The sequence below is a fragment of the Piliocolobus tephrosceles genome, chromosome 5 (genome assembly GCF_002776525.5).
Source record: "Piliocolobus tephrosceles isolate RC106 chromosome 5, ASM277652v3, whole genome shotgun sequence".
NCBI classification, from domain to species: Eukaryota; Metazoa; Chordata; class Mammalia; order Primates; family Cercopithecidae; genus Piliocolobus; species Piliocolobus tephrosceles.
In genome coordinates, this window is record NC_045438.1 from 11,054,189 (window position 1) to 11,077,951 (window position 23,763).

At 40.8% G+C, this 23,763-nt stretch overlaps 1 protein-coding gene across 1 annotated transcript in view; it reads right to left on the reverse strand.

The window, feature by feature from the left end:
- Nucleotides 1–23,763, reverse strand: part of SLC16A10 (solute carrier family 16 member 10) — a 137,920-nt gene that overhangs the window by 23,739 nt on the left and 90,418 nt on the right. Inside the window, exon 3 of the mRNA XM_023219066.2 lies at nucleotides 22,111–22,564. Coding sequence (XP_023074834.1) covers nucleotides 22,111–22,564 — 454 coding nt within the window. The remainder of the gene's footprint in view (nucleotides 1–22,110; nucleotides 22,565–23,763) is intronic.

The window sequence follows — 23,763 nt, forward strand, 5'->3', positions numbered from 1 at the left end:
CCAGCCTAAATTCAAATTTGATTCGGAAGTTTCTTTTTTGAAGTTTCATTCTTGGCACACCAGACTTACCACTCTCTCATATCCTTGGTTCCTGGCAAGTTTGAATGAACACAACAGACTGTGTCTATGCTGGTCATCAAGATGGCTCCTGAGGGCTCAGCCATGGTTGGCAGCCTATCTGCACAACTGACTGACTCCAGCACTTTGGTAGAGCACTTTGAAGATAAAAAGTGGTTGCAAAGGCTCTGTAGATGTGGACTCCTGTTTGTGATTTGTGCTCCTTTGAGGTATCATGTACTTCCATGTTTTACATTTATTTAAAAACAAGAAAAGGGGACATGCTCTTTAAACTTATTCTTGGGTTGATCTGGTGATAAAGTCACCTATCGGCTAAATGTACATGCAAATGAACAGGTAGGTGTGGGTTATGGAGTCTCCAATCAATAGTGGAATTACGGTCATGTGCTACTTAATCACATTTCTGGTCAAAGATGAACCACATATACAACAGCAATTCCATAAGATTATAATCCTGTACTTTCACGGTACCTCTTCTATGTTTAGATACACAAATACCATGTGTTACAACTGCCTACAGCATTCAGCACAGTAACATGCTGTACAGGTTTGTAGCCCAGGAGCAATAGGCTATACCTATGCCATATAGCCTAGGTATGTAGTGACTACACCATGTAGGTTAGTCTAAGTACATTTTCTGATGTTTGCACAACAATGAAATTGCCTAAGGATGCATTTTTCAGAACATATCCTCATTGTTAAGAGATGCATGACTGTACATGAATTTGGAAAAATAGTCCAAAGTGAACAAATGCACCCAACAAAAGGCTAGTTGAAATGGTATAAAATTTTAGAAGTTTAATATAGGCTTCTTTATCTTTTTTAGATGGAGCCTCACTCTATTGCCCAGACGAGTGCAGGGGCAGAATCTCAGTTCACTGCAACCTCCACCTGCGGGTTCAAGAGTGCTTCCTGTCTCAGCCTCCCAAGTAGCTGGGATTACAGGCGTGTGCCACCATGTCTAGCTAGTTTTTGTATTTTTAGTAGAGATGGGGTTTCACCATGTTGCCCATGCTGGTCTCAAACTCCTGACCTCAAGTGATCTGCCTGCCTCAGCCTCTCAAAGTGCTGCGATTACAGGTGTGAGCCACCATGCCTGGCTTAAGATAGGCTTCTGCCATGGTTTGAATGTTTGTCCCTTCCATATCTCATGTTGAAATGTGATTCCCAACGTTAGAGGTGGGACCTGGCGGGAGGTGACTGGATTTTGGAGGTGGATCTATCACGAGTGGCTTAGCACCATTCCCTTGATGATAAATTGCTTGAGTTCAACAGAGATTGGGTTAAGAGTGTGGCAGCTCCCCACCGACACTCTTGCTCCCAATCTCATCAAGTGACCTGCTGCTCCCACTCTGCTTTTGCCATGAGTAAAAGCTCCCTGAGACCTCACCAGAAACTGAGCAGATGCTGGGGCCATGCTTCCTATACAGCCTGCAGAATCATGAACCAATGAAACCTCTTTTCTTTATAAATCATCCAGCCTTGAGTATTTCTTTATAGGAACACAAGAACCTAATACAGCTTCTTTTTAAAACAGAAAAGGATACATTCAGAAAGCATTATTTAAATCACTGGGATCTGAGGTAACTTGGTAACTTATTTAATGACCTTGGCAGTAGTGTCAATAAGCAAGTATTTTGTAAATTCACAAAAAATTGGTTCTACCTTATTCTGTTGGTTATTGAAATTTTAACTTAGTTTAAGATTTGGCCGGGCGCGGTGGCTCAAGCTTGTAATCCCAGCACTTTGGGAGGCCGAGACGGGTGGATCACGAGGTCAGGAGATCGAGACCATCCTGGCTAACACGGTGAAACCCTGTCTCTACTAAAAAATACAAAAAACTAGCCAGGCGAGGTGGTGGGCGCCTGTAGTCCCAGCTACTCGGGAGGCTGAGGCAGGAGAATGGCGTGAACCCGGGAGGCCGAGCTTGCAGTGAGCTGAGATCTGGCCACTGCACTCCAGCCTGGGGTGACAGAGTGAGACTCCGTCTCAAAAAAAAAAAAAAAAAAAAGATTTGATTTTAGAAAGAAACAAATAAATTAGGCCATTAGTTCTTATTCAGCTTCCTAATTTTTCCCTTAATTTTGAAGTGAAGAAAAATGGATCCTTCCATGAAAATTCTACCTTCTAACCTCTCTTCACTAAGATTTAGGCTAATGATGTTGGCTAAAGTGCTATTTGCAAAGTCTCCTATCTATCTTTCTCTTTCCCTCAGTCTTTGGAAGGCATAGTGTTCAGTCTTTTTTATTAATCCTAAGAGCCATCTAATTGCTGGCTCAAATTTGCATCCATAAATCTAATTTGTTTTTACCAGAATGAAGATTAAAATTTGTTGAGTAGGCCTAGATCAGCTTTCCTTCCACTGTTATCATTTCCACATACTTCTGATATTGTCTATCCCAACTGTTCCTTTTCTTATTCTTATTTCAGAGTTCTGTCGTGGGGGTTGGGGAAATGAAATTAACATTAGTCTCTTTGTATCCATTGGGAACTGAACCCACACCTCCTCAGATACCCCTATCTATGGATGCTCAAGTCCCTGATATAAAATGGTGTAGTATTTGCATGTAACCTATGTATATCCTCCTGTATACTTTAATCTCTAGATGACTTATAATAACCAATACCATGTAAATGCTATGTAATGAGTTATTCTGCATTTTTATATTTCAATGCTCTACACAGAAAAACTTCTCTAGTAACAAACTATGATTCCCAGAAATGGTCCCTGAAAGTATAGTCTCTTGTTGTTGTTGTTGTTGTTGTTTGTTGTTGTTGTTGTTGTTTGTAGAGATGTGGTCTCGCCGTGTTACCCAGGCTGACCTCGAACTCCTGAGCACAAGCAATCCTCCCACCTTGGCCTCTCAAAGTTCCGGGATACAGGCATAAGCCACTGAGCTCAGCCTGTATTTTGTTTTTAATCTGTGTTCTTTTTTATTGTTTTTGTTTTGAGATGGGGTCTCGCTGTTGCCTAGGCTGGAGTGCAGTGATAGGATCACGGCTCACTGCCACCTCACCCTCCCAAGTAACTGGGACCATGGGCACATGCCACTATGCTCAGCTAATTTTTTATTTGTTTATTTTTATTTTTATTTTTTTGAGAAGGAGTCTCGCTCTGTCACCCAAGCTGCAGTGCAGGGGTGGGATCTTGGCTCACTGCAACCTCTGCTTCCCGGGTTCAAGAAATTTTCCCTGCCTCAGCCTCCTGAGTAGCTGGGACTACAGGCAGCTGCCATCATGCCTGGCTAATTTTTGTATTTTTAGTACAGACAGGGTTTTGCCTTGTTGGCCAGTCTGGTCTCGAACTCCTGACCTCAGGTGATCTGCCTGCCTCGGCCTCCCAAAGTGCTGGAATGCTCAGCTAATTTTTTATGTTTTTGTAGAGATGGCATCTCACTATGCTGCCCAGGCCAGTGTTATTTTTATTGTTTTTTTCCCCCCAAATATTTTCAATCCATGGTTGGTTGAATCCAAGGATGTGGAATCTTGGATATAGAAGACTGCTTATATTTTAAATATGTTTAGTTTTGTCTGGTAATTATACAGTGTTCGGGAAGAAAAGGACCACACCTTGGTAGGAGGACAGATAAGAAAGTGGAAAGCCTGTGTACTCTGGATTAAGGCAGCCTACAGAGCAGAGAGAAAAATTCTTCGGACAGGGACTCAGATGGCCTTGGCATGGTAGTGAAAGAAATGTCTTTGGAGTCAAATTATGAACTCTACTCCTTATTGAGGCTAAAATCTTGGGCATCAGTTTCCCAGTCTCAAATACTACACATTGGTTCACCATTTGGTTCACAATTTAGGCAGCAACACCTCATTAGGGTTGTTTTGGAAATTTGTGGGGACTATTTTTATCTTTCTGATATACTTTCGCCCAAGAAGTAACTTTTCTTACTTTTTAATTTTTTATTGTGATAAATTCCTATCTCATAAAATTTGCCATTTTAACCAGTTTAAGTGTACTATATTAAGTACATTTACATTGTTGTACAACTGTCACCACCATTCTGCTCCAGAACTTTTTCATTTTCTCAAGCTGAAACTCTTCACCCATTAAATAACTCCTCATTTCCCTCTCCCCTTGGAGACCACCATACAACTTTCAGTATTTATGAATGTGACTTCCCTGGGTACTGCATCTAAGCGGAACCATACAGTATTTGTGCTTTTGTGCCCGGAGTATTTCACTTGGTGTAGTGTCCTCATGGTTCATCCCTGTTGTAGCACGTATCCCAAGCATTATCTTACTTCTTTTATTTCTCCTTACTGTAACAAGTGGGACATTACTGAGGTTTAAAGACATTATGTATATAGGTAGGTTTTCTTTCCTCTTTCTAAAATCAAAGACAAGGCCTGGAATATAGAGGTCTTCTTATCTAGAAATTTTATTTCGGGAGAGAAAAGGAGGCACTGAGTATGACACTGCTTTGGGTACGTTAGAGGGTTGCTGTGAAGGTGAAAGGGATGCAGAGTTGAGAAAGTGCCACACAACGCGGGGATGGTGGGGACATGAGGTGATTCCTAATCCTGGGCAATTCTGACTCCATAATTCAGAACAGCTCTGAGGGCTCAAGAGTCTAGCAAGGAAATACCTGGCAGAAAAAGCAATTAATGCTTGAGGGGTCAACAGGGAGCTAAGAATTGTCCTCTGAGAAAATGCTGAAAAGGACAGGGTCAGGAGCTGAAAAGTCCCTGAGAGAGCTCCTGAGGAGTAAGGAACACATAAAGGAAAACGTGTTCACAGAAGCAGAGATAACAAGTTGGGACAGGGACACTTGGTTTATTATTGAGGATATTATAATGCTTCATAAATTCAATCATCAATATGTGGCAGCATTCTAAATCTCACTGATATGTGTGTGGGTCAAGAGGGGCGTGGGCCTCTGTTAACCTACTTGTTGGGTGATGTTCACACTCAGACACCCCATTCTTCTGGAAGCAGCAGCTGGGAGAAGGCACAAAGCACAGGGCATTATTTTACTCCAGCAAGACTGACTATACCTCTTGGCATCCACTTCCATACCTTTAAGTTATTTCACATTGAAACTAGTCAAGATAATTATAAAATCACTTTTATTTCTATGAAGGTTTAAACCTCACCCTGTCATTAACTACATGTGTGTGACCTGAGAAAGTCTCTTAACTAACTCTTCTCCCTGCAAGATGAAGATAAAACTGTTCTCACCTTATTATACATTGAAGAACAAAGAAAAAAAGCACTTGAAGAACATAAAGTGCTATTAGAACGTAAAGTAGTCATGAGCAGAGAAATTAGTAGACCTTGCACTCTACCAGCCTATAAACTTAGCCAGCCTATAAACTCAACCTGAAATCAGTTAAAAAAAAAAAACAAAAACAAAAACAAAGGAAAAGATAGAGTGCCAGGCACACGCTAGGGGCTGGGGCTAGAGCAATGAAAAGAAGACGCTCTCCCTACCCTTGTGGAATGTTCAGTCTGCCTTACCCATTTCTTCCTTAGCATTTCCTGAGGTGTTAGGACACTTCCCACACAAAACTCCCCAATGTACTAATGTATTTTGTAGATAAATCCACAGTTTTCACCAGCCTTTCCCATACTTACATAGACTATATTACCCAATATAAGGGCCTAACAAAAAATACACTTCTGCTGTTTTTCAACTTAAGCTAAAATTAGATATTTTCAAATGTTTGTGGGTTTATTTCTCCCTCACAAATTTAAAATATTTTAGAAGTTTGGGGCCTACATTACAGGGATAATTTCCACCCCTGAGAAATCCATGAATCATTTCTTAAAACTACTATTCAATTATCTATAAATATTTATTTTTGGCTAAGTATAATTTGGAACACAGGACAAACTTCGTCTACCTTACTATAAGCAGCAGCTTTGTTTTAGTTTAATTATTTCTACACGATCAGTTCTCTAGATTTCTTCTGTATTATCACCTCTTCTCTCAAGTTCCTATGCTAGTATAGTATATTTTGAAAAGAAAAAACTAGCTTGTTTTGATGAAAGTGTTCTGTAAATATTAAACTTTGCATGAATGAATAAACAAGTGGTCAGAGAAATAAAGATCCTTATTCATCTCAAGTAGGAGAATGCTGGTGAATACTGCCTAAGGCACAAAACTGATAAATGGGCAAATTGTCACTAACCTGAATAGTCAAATTGCAGCAGATGTTGAGATCTGAAGGAAAATAAATGCAACGTTAGAAAAGCTAGAAAACAAGAAAAGCATAGACATCACTGAAAAAAATCTGAGAAAAAGTAGGGACAAAGTAAAGGAGAGAAGGTATCTTAATCATTCACTGTAATAACCATATGAGGCTGGGTGTGATGGCTCACATCTGTAATCCCAGCACTTTGGGAGGCAACCATGGGAGGATGGCTCATGCCCAGGAGTTTGAGACTAGCTTGGGCAACATCGTGAGACTTCATCTCCAAAAAAGGTAATAAGAAGAATAACCACATGAGAACCAAGTAACACTAGTATATTATTAGAAGAGATAAGAAGTTAATAAAGTACATAATATTGCTTGGCTGTGTTCCCATCCAGATCTCATCTTGCATTGTAACTCCCATACTCCCCATGTGTCCTAGGAGGAACCTGGTGGGAGGTAATTAAATCATGGGGGTGGGTTTTTCCTGTGCTGTTCTCATGATAGTTTCATAAAGGGCAGTTCCTCTGCATGCACACTCTTGCCTTCTGCCACGTAAGACTTGGTTGTGCTCCTCCTCTGCCTTCTGCCATGATTGTGCAGCCTCCCCCGCCGTATGGAACTGTGAGTCCATTAAACCTCTTTGTCTTTATAAATTACCCAGTCTCGGGTATGTCTTTATTAGCAGCATGAGAACAGACTAATACAGTAAATTGGTACTGGGTAGTGAGGTGCTGCTGTAAAGATACCCAAACATGTGGAAGCAACTTTGGAATTGGGTAACAGGCAGAGGCTGGAACAGTTTGGAGGGCTCAGAAGAAGACAGAAAAATGTGGGAAAGTTTGGAACTTCCCAGAGACTTGGAGGGCTCAGAAGAAAGGAAGATGTGGGAAAGTTTGGAACTTCCTAGAGACCTGTTGAATGGCTTCTGAGGTGGTCTCAGATGGAGACGAGGAATTTGTCAGGAACTGGAGTAAAGGTCACACTTGCTATACAAAGAGACTGGTGGCATTTTGTCCCTGCCCTAGAGATCTGTGGAACTTTGAACTTGAGAGGATGATTTGGGGTATCTGTTGGAAGAAATTTCTAAGCAGCAAAGTGTTCAAGAGGAAGCAGAGCATAAAAGTTTGGAAAATTTGCAGCCTGTTGATGCAATGGAACCATAAAAACCCTAGAAGAAAACCTAGGCAATACCATTCAGGACATAGGCATGGGCAAAGACTTCATGACTAAAACACCAAAAACAATGGCAACAAAAGCCAAAATTGACAAATGGGATGTAATTAATCTAAAGAGCTTCTGCACAGCAAAAGGAACTATCATCAGAGTGAACAGGCAACCTACAGAATGGGAGAAAATTTTTGCAATCTATCCATCTGACAAAGGGCTAATATCCACAATCTACAAGGAACTTAAACAAATTTACAAGAAAAAAACAACCCCATCAAAAAGTAGGTGAAGGATATGAACAGACACTTTTCAAAAGAAGACATGTATGCAGCCAACAAACATATATAAAAAAAGATCATCACTGGTCATCAGAGAAATGCAAATCAAAACCACAGTGAGATACCATCTCACACCAGTTAGAACGGCAATCATTAAAATATCAGGAAACAAGAGATGCTGGAGAGGATGTGGAGAAATAAGAACGCTTTTACACTGTTGGTGGGAGTGCAAATTAGTTCAACCATTGTGGAAGACAGTGTGGCAATTCCTTAAGGAACCAGAACCAGAAATACCATTTGACCCAGCAATCCTATTACTGGATATATACCCAAAGGATTATAAATCATTCTACTATAAAGACACATGCACATGTATGTTTATTGCAGCACTATTCACAATAGCAAAGACTTGGAACCAACCCAAATGCCCATCAATGACAGACTGGATAAAGAAAAAGTGGCACATCTACACCATGGAATACTATGCAGCCATAAAAAGGATGAGTTCCTGTCCTTTGCAGGGACATGGATGAAGCTGGAAACCATCATTCTCAGGAAACTAAGACAGGAACAGAAAACCAAACACCGCATGCTCTCACTCATAAGTGGGAGCTGAAAAATCAAAACACAAGGACACAGGGAGGGGAACATCACACACTAGGGCTGGTCAGGGGGATGGGGGGCTACAGGAGGGATAGCATTAGGAGAAATATCTAATGTAGCTCACAGGTTGATGGGTACAGCAAACCACCATGGCTGGCACATGTATACCTATGTAATAAACCTGCACATTCTGCACATGTATTCCAGAACTTAAAGTATAATAAAACAATAATAATAAAAAAAAAACCCATTTTCTGGGGAGGAATTCAAGCCAGCTGCAGAAATTTGCAGAATTTCCATAAGTGAGAAGAAGCCCAATGTTAATTGCCAAGACAATGGTGACAATGTCCCCAGGGCATGCCACAGACCTTCAAGGTAGCCCCTCCCATTACAGGCCTGAAGGCCTAGGAGGAAAAAATGGTTTCATAGGCCAGGCCCAGAGGCCCCCCATGCTGTGTGCAGCTTAGGGACTTAGTGTACTGTATCCTAGCTGCTCCAGTCATGGCTAAAAGGGGCTAAGATACAGCTCAGGTCATGGCTTCAGAGGGTGCAAGCCCCAGGCCTTGGCAGCTTCCACATGGTGTTGAGTCTGTGGGTGCACAGAAGTCAAGAATTGAGGTTTGGGAACCTCCACCTAGATTTCAGAGGATGTATGGAAATGCCTGGATATACAGACAGAAGTTTGCTGCAGGGGCGGGGCCCTCATGAAGAACCTCTGCTAGGGCAGCGTGGAAGGGAAATGTGGGATCGGAGCCCCTACAGAGTCCCCAGTGGGGCACTGCCTAGTGGAGCTATGAGAAGAGGGATACTGTCCTCCAGACCCCAGAATAGTAGATCCACCAACAGCCTACACTGTTCATCCGGAAAAGCTGCAGACCCTCAATGTCAGCCCATGACAGCCACTGGAAGGGGGGCTGTACCCTGCAAAGCCACAGGGGCAGAGCTTCCCAAGGCCATGGGAGCACACCTCTTGCATCAATGTGCCCTGAATGAGAGACACGGAATCAAAGAAGATCCTTTTGGAACTTTAAAGTTTAATAACTGCCCTACTGGATTTCGGACTTGCATGGGGCCTGTAGCCCCTTTGTTTTGGCCAATTTCTCCCACTTGGAATAGGTGTATTTACCCAATGCTTGTATCCCTATTGTATCTAGGAAGTAACTAACTTGTTTTTGATTTCACAGATTCATAGGCAGAAGGGACTTGCCCTGTCTCAGATGAGACTTTGGACTGTGGACTTTTGAGTTAATGCTGAAATGAGTTAAGACTTTGAGGGACTATTGGGAAGGCATAATTGGTTTTGAAATATGAGGACATGAGATGTGCGAGGAGCCAGGGGCAGAATGATATGGTTTGGCTGTTTCCTACCCAAATTTCATCTTGAATTATAGCTCCCATAATCCCCACATGTCGTGGGAGCAAGCTGGTGGGAGGTAATTAAATCTTGGGGGTGGGTTTTTCTTGTGCTATTCTCATGACAGTGAATAAGTCTCATGAGATCTGATGGTTTTATAAAGGGCAGCTCCCCTGCACATACTCTCTTGCCTGCCACCATGTAAGACATGCCTTTGCTCCTCCTCCATCTTCCACCATGACTGTGAATCCTCCCCAGCCATGTGCAACTGTGAGTCCATTAAATCTCTTTTTCTTTATAAATTACCCACTCTTGGGTAAGTCTTTATTAGCAGTGTGAAAACAGACTAATACAGTATATGAAGAAGAAACAATGATTGGGTCCTACAGCAAAGTATGCAAGATATTTTCATTTTTGACATGCAGATTTTTAATAATACATCAAATAAAAATAAGTTGGATTAAAAAATCTAACTCTTGATTGCCTTAGAGACTTGAGAAATTCTGTTACAGGCCTCCCAAGGGCAACAGAAAGCTGTCTTATTTTTGTATGTTCAAAGTACCTAATACTACCCTTCACCCAAAGGATGTACTTACTATCAGCTTTTCAATGAGGTTGTCCCTGACTGACTAAAGTTGTCTCTTACCATTTCTTACCATCACCTTCCATCTCATTTTGTTTTCCTTGAAGAAAGTATCACTATTTGAAAATTACTTTGTTTCTTTATGAACTTACTTGTTTATTGAGCTATGTGTGAGAAAGTATCTGTTCTTAGCATTGTATCCCCACATCTAGAATGTCTGTGGCACACAATAGACACTCAAATGAATGCTTGAATCTGTTAAACTGATTTATAATTAGAGCAAGTCAAACAACAATAAATTAATTTAAATATAATTTATTCTAATGGCAACCCTGTTACTTAACTGTGCAACCTTAGGCAAACCTTTTAAACCTCTCAGTGTTCATATCTATTAGTAGGAGAACCACTATTAGCGCTGCTTTCCTGATAAAAGGTTACCATGAGAGTTGAATCAGAAAACATATATGTGCGTAAATATCTTCATAGCCTTTTTGGAAGTTAATTGCAAAGGGAATGAATAAATAAAGGAAACATTTTCAGGCCACATAACAACAACAACAAAAATACAAGAAATACATATAGGGATTGAGAGTAAATTTAATCAGCACACATGAATCTCAGTGGGTAAATTATCATATTTAGATTAACAAAGGCTGAGTACAGTGGCTCATGCCTGTGATCCCAGCACTTGGGGAGGTTGAGACAGGAGGATCACTTGATACCAGGAGTTCAAGGCCAGCCTGAACAACATAGCAAGACCCAGTCTCTAAATATATATATATCCTGGTGTCAAGGAAATGTTGTAAGCCTATTTTTGAATGAAAAATAGAAAAACAAAATTACTTAAATTTGAAAATCTTGATGAAAAAGCAATGTAATTACTCTTTGTTTTGCAAAGCAGCAAAGCATTCTGTATAGCTAAGAAAAAGGAAAAAGGGAAGAAGGGAGGGAGGGAAGAAAGAAGGGAGGGAGGAAAATAGGGAGAGAGAAAGTAAATGAAACTTTTAAACCCTAGTATTTAAGCCTCTAGGCCAAAAACAGAATTAACATTCTAAGCCTTTCTATTTTAATTGGTTGCAGTGCTAGGAAGACAGAGATAGGGCAACTCTTCAGTTACGTAACTCCATTTTAAATCAATAAAAACGTTTCCAGCACTCTACAACCATCATCCACCAAGCTGGGGACATGTAATGGGGCCCAAGACTTTGCTTCTGTCAGAACCTTATAGTGAACAGAGATAAACACAACCAACCAACAGAGGTAAACCAACCAACATGAAGGAGAGGTCACCTTCAGCAGTCCATTCCTGGCCGAGTGTACAGTGACCTTTGGTTTACAAGGATACAATTGTGAGCCTTGCATTGTCAGGGACAATCTGCTGCACAACAACCTTGTTCCTGAGCTCCAAATAGATCCATGAAAGAAAGACAACAAAGACAGTCCAACTGCTGTTGGCAACTCTGAGAAAATGCATCATGTCAAAATGGCAAAGCAACCTCCTGATTGGGAAATGAACCCTAGGAGTTGACCAGGGTTAGGACAGAAAGTAATTTCACTCCTGTAATAATTTTGTTTCTACATACACATTCTGTTTCTATGTACATATTTACAGGCTGGGCTGTAATAAGCTTCCATTTATTTTCCACGGATGTTCTTGGGGGTTACACCCAATTCTGCTACTTTTATAACTGGCTTTTGGCCAGCAACTTAACCATTCCGTGTCTTAGTTCCTTTACCTTTCTTTTTTTGTAGGGCAGGGGGAGGAGTGCAAATACGTGACCTGTACAATGCCTTTCAGGTCCTAAGTTACTGTTACACTTTTTTGGCAGGCACTTAAGTATGTTATTTAAAAGCCACACTTGTAAGAAGACCCAAGCTCAAGCCCTGGTTGCACCATGTACCATCCTTGCAACCCTGAGCAGTTGTCCCGCCATCCCAACTCTGGTTCTTTTCTTGCTAGACAGAAGCCCTGATACTGCCCATTTCACATGGTGGTCCAGCACTCCAGTGATAGATAATGTGGAAGCATCTTGTAGACTAAAATGTTAATAAAAACGTTAACTAAAATGTTAAAAAACGTTAAATCAAAAAGAAATGCGGGAAATAAATGTTATATTTGTCTACAAGAAACCTGTGGTTTTCTTTTAGACAAAGCACACCATTGCATGGGTTGGCGGATTGGGCAAAAATCTTAAACTATGCTCTGAAGCCTAGATGTTGCCATTGTTCTTACCATTTTACTTCAAAAAAGCATCACTTCAATTTAACATGGATACAGAGATACGGGGATTGCATAACAGAGACAGAGGGATTCCATGTTTGCAATTATACACCTCCGAATGGGTGCACACTGCCCTTTAAATGAGCACTTTTACAATCTGTTATGAGGGAACATAAACTTTGTAATTACAAGTAAGCTGCCCAAGGGGAGAGGGGCCAAAGAGCCAGAGAGCTAACGATAGGGATAGAAAGGAGGGAAGCACAGGGGGAAACAGATGTAACATGGGCAGCCGAGGGCTAACACATCAGCAATGTACAGCCGCTAGAACTCTGGGTGCTGAAGACCCTTCCTGACAGCATGAATACATAAGAAGGCCTGCTTATGCTCTATGATCCTTAGAGTTAGTGACTGCAAGGGCTTCTCCCAAAGGATGCCCTAGAATTGAAGGTAAGAAATGTACTCTCAATGGATCAGACAACTCTCTCCACAACCCAAAACCACCTTGTCAATGTCAGGCAAAAGCCACTTAGTATAGCTTCACAAGGGGAAGATTCTTCAAATTAAGATTTCTATTTCTATTCATCCCATATCATAACAATTTATTTTCTAGTTGACATAAAAACATGAAAGGACCCTTATCTAATTGGTTAAATTTAGGTTCCTCAAACTTGAACAAACTTTAATTTGATTATGAATCCAAAGATTTGAGACATGCCAGTGTCCATATTAGAAATGAAATTTGAGATGATTCAAAGTATACTGCATTTTATCAAATAAAACCTGAGACACATGCAAAACAAAATGCAAAACCTAGTGAAGGCCAGGTGCAGTGGCTTGCACCTGTCATCCCAGTGCTTTGGTGGGGAGCCAAGGCAGGAGGATTGTTTGAGCCCAGAAGTTTGAGACCAGCCTGGGCAATGTGGTGAGAACCCCATCTCCACAAAAAATTTAAAAATTAGCCATGTGTGGTGGTGTGCACCTCTGGTCTTAGCTACTTGGGAGGCTGAGGTGGGAGTATTGCTTGAGCCAAGGAGGTCGAGGCTACAGTGAGGTATGATTGCACCCCTGCATTCCAGCCTGGACAAGAGAGTAAGGCCCTGTCTTAAAAAAAAAAAAAAAACCCCACTGGTGAAATTTACACACTAGCAAGAGGGAATAGTTTTCCAACACACTAATTCTTTAGAGCTCTCTCAGGAGACTAATGATCCACCAGTGGCTTCGGAGCGTTTATATGTGACTAAATTTCAAGCAGTTTACCTTTTTCCATTTTCCTAAAATAATATTTATGTTAATCAAATAAAGGATAGATCTTGCTATAAATCTGTATATGTCCATTTTTGTTCTTCTGCTACGCTTAATGTTTACTGTAGAAAGCAAAATTGAACACGAAGCTATGTATGGTCCATGTTCTGTTTGTCACAGGTTGTGAAAAGTAACTTTGCATGGCCTCAGTTTTCTCATATTCACAACGTACTAGAGATCAAAAGAGAAGTTGGGGCTGAAAATAAGGGTATAGATATTTTCTCATTCCCATTAATTATATCAAAACAAAAGCTGGTTTCCTCCAGTGTTTTCTCCCTGGCTGTGAAGCATGCTCTGAGTGCTGTAACAGCTCAACATGGACTCTGTTCTTAGTTTTGAGAGAATAGAAGGGAAACATGCAAAGCAATCTTCGGTGTAGGCCCAGCATGGCTGAAAATAGCAGCACTCCCATCTCTGGATTAGTCATGAAGGAACGCAGACTCCTTCATAAAAACAGTATATTTCAGACACATTTGTCTGAAACCTGTATTCAAATCCCAGCTTTAAGCATAAAGCAAATGACTCTGAACAAGCACAGCTTTGCAGAATTGTTTCCTTGGCTCTAAGTATGTGTTATTTATTACACTCATCCTTGTGGTGGTTCTGTGAGATTTTGGGGAAGTGCTTGACACATAATCAATTCTTGGCAAATGTTACATGAATCTGCCTCTGAGGAAGCCACAGAGAGATGAAGGCTTGTATGCTGTTCCTATTTGCATGGCTCAGTGCCCTTAGCTCTTAGCTCTAGCTTGGAGCAGTACTGCTGCTCTGACCGCAGTGTAAATGGAGGTGCTCTGCCTAGCAAGGTCCAAAAGCTACATTCCAGTGTTGACTGACCCTTGGCAGCATCTGGCACTACTGAAAGCTAAAAAATACCTTTTGAGGTTCACATGCTCCTTGTCCTGACTTATTAGCCTCAAATTTTCATTTCTGGTTTAAAAATACAATTCGTGGCCAGGGCGGTGGCTAATGCCTGTAATCTAGCACTTTGGGAGGCCAAGGCAGGCAGATCACCTGAGGTCAGGAGTTTGAGAGCAACCTGGCCAACATGGTGAAACCCCATCTCTACCAAAAGTTCAAAAATTAGCTAGGCGTGGTGGCAGGTGCCTGTAATCCTAGCTACTTGGGAGGCTGAGGCAGAAGAATTGCTTGAACCCAGGAGGCGGAGGTTGCAGTGAGCCAAGATCACGCCACTGCCCTCCAGCCTAGGTGACAGAATGAGACTCAGTCTCAAAAAACAAAAAAATTCATTTCCAATTATTAGTGGACTTCAAGTTCACCTAATTGCCCTGCTAGCAAGCAAATGATCTGTCTGTCTTTAATCACAGCATCAGGTAAATGGGATCTTCCTACCAGGTCAAAATTTCTTTTGAGAACAGTCAATTACTATCTGCCACAAAGTCAACCCACTTATAAGGGAGTTTTTAAAAAACAGGCTAATGAATACATATTTTACAGATTTCAATATTTGAGTCAGTCATCTTCTTGACAGAGAACCATGTGGACTTCAAATTTAAAAACTGAAATTTGACCCAATGATATGGTCTACAGTCGAAGAACACAGGTACTAAGTAGCTGATTTTCAAGTTGAGTAGCAGGGGAGAGAGAAGAGAGTAACTGAAACTAAATCATCAGCTTCATATTGGGGATGGAGCATTTCATGCCAATGAGAAAAGTTACCATCATTTTTGGTAACTTCATTATCTTTGCCACTGTCATTCTTCGGCATTTATCATTGTCATATTTGGCATTTACCATTGTCATGTTTGGCATTTATCAGTTACCTCATGAGGCCCTATGTGCAATGCTCAACCAAAGCTATGTAGACCTGAGGCCTGGCTATGGTTTTGCATCCTGCAACCTATCCTTACACACACCACTCCAGACTCTTTTGAGATTTTTCAGTGGCTACTGAAGACACAGTTGCTTGAGGGACCAGAAATTTCTTCTATTTATCTTACAATTTCAGCAAAGGCATAAGTGAATCAGAGCAAAACACACCAACTCTCTCCTCCATCAACGGACAGCATTAGTGGTTACTCAATTATTCTGAGGTTTGCTTAGTGTGAGCTTATTTGTTGAATAGGTATTGAATAAATATGAATAACACCATGTCCTGCAAGTACAGAATGAGAAAAATCAGTATAGGATCAAAGCGGAGAATTTTAAAGATCCAAATGGTGAAAAAGTGAACATTACTTATACAGTGTCACTTTAGACTGATCCAGAATATATTTAGTCATTCAACAAATATTTGAGCACCCAGTGTGTGCTAGGCACTGCGCTAGATGCTTGGGATCTACCATTGAATGAAATAGATCCTTACCCTTGTGGGGTTTACATTCTAGCAGACATGTAAATATACAGATAGTAAGCAATGGCCACAATAAAGAAGTAAAATAGATAATATGTTAGAAAGTATTAAGTGCTACACAAAAAGAAAAGGAGTAATAGGAGGGGTTTGGGAATACTCAGGGGAAAAGGGACAGAGGAAGTTTTTCAAGCAGGTAGTCAGGGTGAGCCCCATGAAAAGGTGACTGGCAGAAGCAGAGTGGGCAAGGGGACAGGGATGGAAGCTTGGAGAGGCAGTGAGGGCCAGATTGTGGAGGACCTTGTAGGCCACTGTAAGGATATTGGTTTTTACTCTTAGAGAAATGGGAAGCCATTGGAGGATTCTGAGCAGAGTGCCTTACGTTTAGAAAGAATGCCCGTGGCTTCTTTATAGAGAACAAACTACGCGGGCCAGAGAAGGAACAGGGAGACTAGTTAGGAGGCTCTGGCAGTGATCCAGGCTAGGGGTACGTGGTAGCCTGGGCTAAGGTATGAGTAGCGAGGATGGTGAGAGGTGGTCAGATCCTGGATATATTTTGAAAGAAAAGCCACCAGGGTTTCTTGACTGGATCAGGACTATGGTGTGCAAGAAAGAAGAGCCAAGGGTGACTCCAAAGTTTTGAGTCTGATCCACTGAAAGGGTGGAATTGCCAACTCCTGAGATGAGGATGGCTGGGGGCAGAGTAAGTTTTAGGGGGTAGGATCAAGACTTCAGGGTTAGGATATGTCTGAAAGAATCTAGCAGTTACCCAAGTGGAGATACTAAGTAAGCAGCTGGATATACAGCTCTGGTGGAGGATTCAGGGAAAAGGTCTGGACTAGAATTATAAATGTGAAGTCATTGACATAAATATGATGTGTGAACTTAGGAGACTGGATGAAACCACCAGTAGAATACATGGAGAAAAAGATCAGGGACAAGCCTTAGGACATGCTGACATTCAGGGGTCAGTGGGAAAAAGAAGAAGTGAGCAAAGAAACTAAGGAGGAGTGATGTGGAGGCCGGCAGAAAACCAAGACAGTTTATGCTCCTGAAAGCTAAATGGAGAAAAACTGGAGTCAGAGGAGCCATAAAACAAAAAAAAAAAAGAAAAGAAAAGAAAAGAAAAGAAAAGAAACCCAGAGGCCAGGCGTGGTGGCTCACACCTGTAATCCCAGCACTTTGGGAGGCCGAGGCGTGTGGATCACCTGAGGTCAGGAGTTCCGGACCGGCCTGGCCAACGTGGCAAAACCCTGTCTCTACTAAAAATACAAAAAATTAAGTCGGGCGTGGCGGCAGGCGCCTGTAATCCCAGCTACTGGGAGGCTGAGGCAGGAGAATCACTTGAATCTGGGAAGTGGAGATTGCAGTGAGCTGAGATTGCATCACTGCACTACAGCCTGGGAGACAGAGCAAGACTCCATCTCAAAAAAAACCAAAAACAACACAAAATAAAAAAAAAAAAGATTCCAGAAAACAAAACAAAACAACTCTCAGGCAAAAGGGGCAATTCATAAAAACTCACACAGTCGCTACTAGGAATCGTTTTTAGAAAGTTAGGCCTCATCTAAATCGATCTATAAGGTTTGTACCCTTCTAAAAAAGATTTTAAGTGGGTAGGCCTAAGAGAGAGGTGAATTAGCTTCCAGGAGGCAATCTAATTCTTCACTGTGAAAAGTCAACTACAACAAGCTCAAACCTCCAACCTCACTTTGAAAACAAGCATACATATTCTCTCTCAAATCATCATGTACAATCTAATAAGATCTTAGAATTTTTAACATAGCAGTGACGGCACTCCCTTCTTCAGTACTTCTGAATCTTCAAAGACCTAAACCGGTAAGTTAGTTTCCTAGTTGATCAAAGATCTGATTTGTACACAAAATCTCATGCTCAAGGCCCAACTCCAATGCTATGAAACTTTTTTTTTTTTTTTTTTGAGTGCAGTGGCCCGATCTTGGCTCACTGCAAGCTCCACCTCCTGGGTTCATGCCATTCTCTTGCCTCAGCCTTCCGAGTAGCTGGGACTACAGGCACCCGCCACCACGTCCGGCTAATTTTTTTGTATTTTTAGTAGAGACGGAGTTCCACCATGTTAGCCAGGATGGTCTCGATCTTCTGACCTCATGATTCACCCACCTTGGCCTCCCAAAGTGCTGGGATTACAGACGTGAGCCACTGCCCCTGGCCCACTATGAAACTTTTTAAAACCACTTTTCCAAATGGATATTATCTTTCTCCTTTTAAAATCTTCTATCTCATTCCTTAAAACCACTCAGCTGGCAATCACATTGTCTTACATTAAAATAACTCCCATTTTTTGCCAGAACTCAGTTAGATGTTTCACACATATTTTATCTAATCCTCACAATTCTGCAAAACTGGGTTTATCTCCATAGATGAGGAAACTGATGCTTACAGAGGATGTCCAGGGTTATGCAACTAGTAAGAAATAAAACCAGGATTTAAACCCAGATCTGTCTTACTTCAGAACCTTCACTTTTTTTTTTTTTTTTTTTTGAGATGGAGTTTCGCTCTTGTCACCCAGGTTGGAGTGCAATGGCGCGATCTCAGCTCACTGCAACCTCTGCCTCCCAAGTTCAAGCGATTCTCCTGTTTCAGTCTCCTGAGTAGCTGAGATTACAGGTGCAAGCCATCACGCCCAGCTAATTTTTGTATTTTTAGTAGAGACGGGATTTCGCCGTGTTGGCCAGGCTGGTCATGAACTCCTGACCTTTGGTGATCCACCTGCCTTGGCCACCCAAAGTGCTGGGATTACAGGGGTGAGCCACTGCACCAGGCCCAGAACCTTCACTATTAAACCACTATACAATACTGCCACTTACATAAAAGTACTACACTAATAATTATCAGTCACTGTCTCTGTGACCTTGAGCAAGTTACTTCTTTATTTATTATTTGTTTTTTAGGGACAGAGTCTCACTCTGTGACCCAGGCTGGCGTGCAGTGGCACAATCATAGCACACCGCAGCCTTGAACTCCTGGGCTCCAGTGATCCTCCTGCCTCAGCCTCCTGAGTAGTTAGGACTACAGGTGTGTACCACCACACCTGGCTCTTTATTTCTTCACCTTCCATATATAAAAGCCTGCCACTAGGAGGAGACAAATAAAAGTTGTTCAATCTGTTCTTCCTTTAGAATACTTTTTAATTTTTTTTAGAGATAGGGTCTCACTCAGTCACCCAGGCTGGAGTGCAGTCGCACCATCACGGCTCACTGCAGCCTTGACCTCCTGAGCTCACGCGATCCTTCTACCTCAGCCTCCCAAGTAGCTGGGACTACAGGCATGCACCACCGTGCCCGGATCATTTTTTTAAATTACTTTTTGTAGAGATGGAATCTCACTATGTTGCTCAAGTTGGTCTTGAACTGCTGGGCTCAAGTGATCCTTCCACCTCATTCTCCCAAAGTGGTGAGATTATAGGCATGAGCCACTGTGCCTGGCTGAGCAAGTTATGTAATCTTTCCGGGCCTTAGTCTTCCCATCCATGAAATAAAGAGGATATGCCACAGGTACTGCATCGTTGTGAATATTAAATGAGAGAATGTATGTAAAAGTGCTTTGTAAACTATAGCCATTTTTAATTACATGTACTAGGTTTATGCTCCTTCAGAGCAAATGTTTATGCCTCATATATGTGTCCCCTCAACAGTCAATAAAGGGTTTAGTAGGAATTGAACATCATCTACTTTACTAGTCTTTTGAAGGATATGAGACATCTTTTCCCTGTATAAAGAGGAAACTAGTGTCCCATTCCTGGTTAACTATCCATAATTCAAACCTTAAATTACAACAAAGTGACAAACTCAGTACATCACTAAAGAGGAGCTTTAAACACCTATATGGCATTTAGCTGTCTGATCTTTCCTCTACCGTGATACATTTGGTGCCATAATGGGTTGAGAAAGAGAAAATCTCAAATGAAAAGTATCAACATATTTTGTAAGAAAACATGCTTGGAAGAAGGCAGAGCAGAAAAAAGGCATGGTTTATTAACAGAATTAACAGAGACTTTATCGTCTGTGCACCATCTGATTTGCCATCTCCTGATCACAAAAGTATCTATAACATTGTCTAACTCACCTTCTACTAAGAAATTTGACTTACCTGAAGAAATAACATGTTTATTAAATTTCCTTAGGCATATTCATTTTTTCCCCCAGTAAGATGGACACATTTGGTAATATATCCAGGGAAGTGGCCCAATATGCTATTAAGACTGTAGACTGAGTTTGCTACCAGATAAGCACAGTGGAAGAGAACTAACTCCTGCTCTGCTGTTTACTGACATGTAATTCTTGGAAAATCACTAACATCTCTATTAACGATAGATCTGTTTTTCAGTCTCTAAAATTGGAGCTAATATTTATTTTATCTGCTTTACTGGTTTATTGTGAAAGTCACATGAAGTAATACATGTGAAATTAATTTACAAATTATAAATATATAACCAAAAATAATTAGGCAGTCATCTACCACTTTTCCTTTGGTAAATGTCCAGTATTAGCAAAGCTGAGTTACTGATTTCTGTGGGTGTGTTCACATAGTAGTACCAAAGATAATTTTTTTTTAAAGCTGGGTGTGGTGGCTTGCACCTGTAATCCCAGCTGAGGCAGGAGGATTGCTTGAAGCCAGCCTGAGCAACTTAACAAGACCCTGTCTGGAAAAAAGAAAAAGAATTTCTACTCATCTTTTTGAGAAAGGACACAATAAATGTTCTCTTGACTACAAAAGCTATGAAAGAGGTTGGCTGGTAAAGTTAATCCTGTCACAACAGATCTATATTTCAGGAAACTTAGCTTAAGGTGGTTCAGCTATACCTTCCTAACAGTATGCAAATGGACTATCAGATCAGGATGTAGCCTGATGATCCATAAATAAGTTATATTTATACTTATTTCTTAACTAAAGAAAAACTGTACAAATCTCCAAAGTAGACTGTAAGCTAGAAAAACAATCCAAGTTCACAAACATACAAATATGTGTGCCAATGTCAGTTTTGTTTATCATTTACGGTGAACTGTGAATACATTTTCAGCCACAAAAGTAAGAAAAAAGGAAGAAACATAATGAACACTTTTGAACAAACGTTGCCGGGGCAGATACTGTAAACACTGCTTCTTCCTTCTGTTTTTTTTCTTCCCCAGGTAGGGATGAAGTCTCCCTATGTTGCCCACGCTGGTCTTGAACTCCTGCATCAGCTCCCCAAAGTGGTGGGATTACAAGCGGGAGCCACCAACCCCTACCTAGACACTAATTATTCTGATTTCAGTATAATGAAGCTGAATTTTGCCTTTGAAATAGAAATAAACAATATAAACTGCTTGAGCACTTGAAATACTCATTTCCTATAAAACTGTAGCTCTCTTTCCTCATTTAGAACTTGAGTAACTTTTCTCAGATATTCCTCTGAATAGAATTCCCATTTCCCAGAAGTGTACCACAAGTAGATGTAATGTTTCTTTGTATCAAAGTCATGGCTTTTTTTGCTAATTACCTAATTTCTACACCCTTTGGTTGAAAAACAATTTACTTACGGTAGCAAAATCACAGCGCTAACTTTGTCCCTGATAAAAGCCATATGAAGAAAAAGAGACCTATCAAATGTTTTATATTGAATGCAATTTGTTCCAAGATTTTAGCCTTCCTTTTTTTTAAAAAAAAAAAAAATTGCGTTTGTTTGGGGACTTTTATTTTATTTTTAGAGGTAGAGTCTCTCTATGTTGTTTAGGCTGGATTTGAACTCTTGGGCTCAAGCGATCCTCCTGCCTCAGCTTAGTAGCTGGGACCACAGAAAGGCACCATGGTGTCTGGCTGGGTTTGCGGGGTTTTTAAAATACCAAAGCACACTATGAAACATACTCTCTCTGTGTAGTGGTCTGATGGTGTATTGACATTGTCTTGAGAGACCTTTCATTTCAAAAATACCCAAATTACAACCAGGATAATGTTTGAGGCCAACTTTAACTTGACCTATCTTTCTCTTCAAAGAAGTTTTTCTTTATGAAATAGTAATATTCATGATCAGTGAAGGAGCATACTCACCAAGTGAACATAAGGCACAAAGTATCCAAAAAGTGCAAGTGGTATTCCAACTGCCCACACTGCATAAGCTGTCACCTTGAAGATGGCAAAATTGAAAATTTTTTTTGGAGGACTGAACTTTCTCCTGGAAAAGAGGGAGGATCCGCTACCTCCACTCTCTTTATCTTTGGTACTGGTAGCAAGAGGTCGGTAAGTAAAGCCAGCCAGAAAGAGAACAAACATGAAGATGCAGAGCACCCTCAGTGTGTGAAAGAGACCCACGCTGTCAATCAGAACCCTTAAGAGCAAAGGCAGCAGGATTGTGAAGACACTGCTGCCAGCAGTGACAATGCCATTCACCAGTCCAAGGCGCTTCTTGAAATAGTGTCCCAAAATGACCAATGAAGGCTGGTATGCAAAGGAGCAGCCGCAGGCAAATATGATTCCATAGGTAAGGTACAGAGGCTCGATGGAACTGTATAAAGATGAAAAAGATGGAAAGCAGTTTTCAATATTGTTACTGTGTGCTTGGTAGAATAAAACCTTATAGTAAAAGTGGGTTTTTGTTCATCAACATATTTTCTACAAGTAAAAGTTAACCAAAATAGAGGGAAAAACTCAGTAAGTCAAGAATGTAGCACTAAACATATTTTAATTTAATCTGAATGTGTGAAAAATAACCATTAAGGTCATCAGTGATTTTGTTCTGCCTCCTGTTTCTGTGGATTTCAGGTGACGCACACAGCACTGAGTAAGAACTGTGCTCTCCACAGCTCAGAAATGAAGGTTGGTGCCAGGAAGGGTAAAATCAACAGTGATTCAATTAACAAACCAAAAACCTAGTCTCAATGAAACACTTTTTTAAAAAGTTAGAATTAACTATGAAAACTAATTATTTCATGGAGTTTTTCCAGGTACTTACCAAACAAGGTAGTAAAAGAAAAGGCCGCATTTTATATTTTTTCCCCAAGGTTATGTCAGGAACATTTGCACAGAGGCGCAGTTGTGCCTGTTTTTGCTGGCCTAAGGGCTGTAGACCAACCTTCGCCCTGTGTTGCACTATTCCCAATATTGTGCAAGAAAACAAGAAATCATATTCTGACTGCAGAAAGACTAAATTACGTGTATTCCTTTTAGTGATCTCAGTTTGTAAGCTCTAAGGCCATGCGTGTGTCAAAAGAATAATGGATTAAATAATCTTATAGTTTGACCAAATAATTGCACATTTCTTAGGAAGATAAAGGATCGTATCATTATGTTCTTTGAAACAATTACGGTAAAGAACAAAAACTAGTTAAAGTTTTTTGAAAAGGCTATCAGTAGTAAAAGCAAACAATTTATTAGAAAGTAAGATAGATAAAGTTGGTTAATAATTAAATTTTGGACAATAATGCTAGTCTAGCAACATGCTGAGGTAATCATAAGGAACTCTAGAATCTGATAAAATTAAGGCATGTTGGCAGTCCTCTCTCTGAGGTGCCCTTCTCCCTCTATTAATCCACAGCTAGCACCACCTTCAAATCAGGCTCAAGAATCACTTCTAGGCTTTCCCAAATTAATCTCACCTCACTCTGATCACCCTTTACTGAATCTCCACTCTTTGTTTAGCCAACATATTAAGCAACTACTATGCACCAGATACGTTGTGGAAAAGAATATTAAAAATTTGGTCCT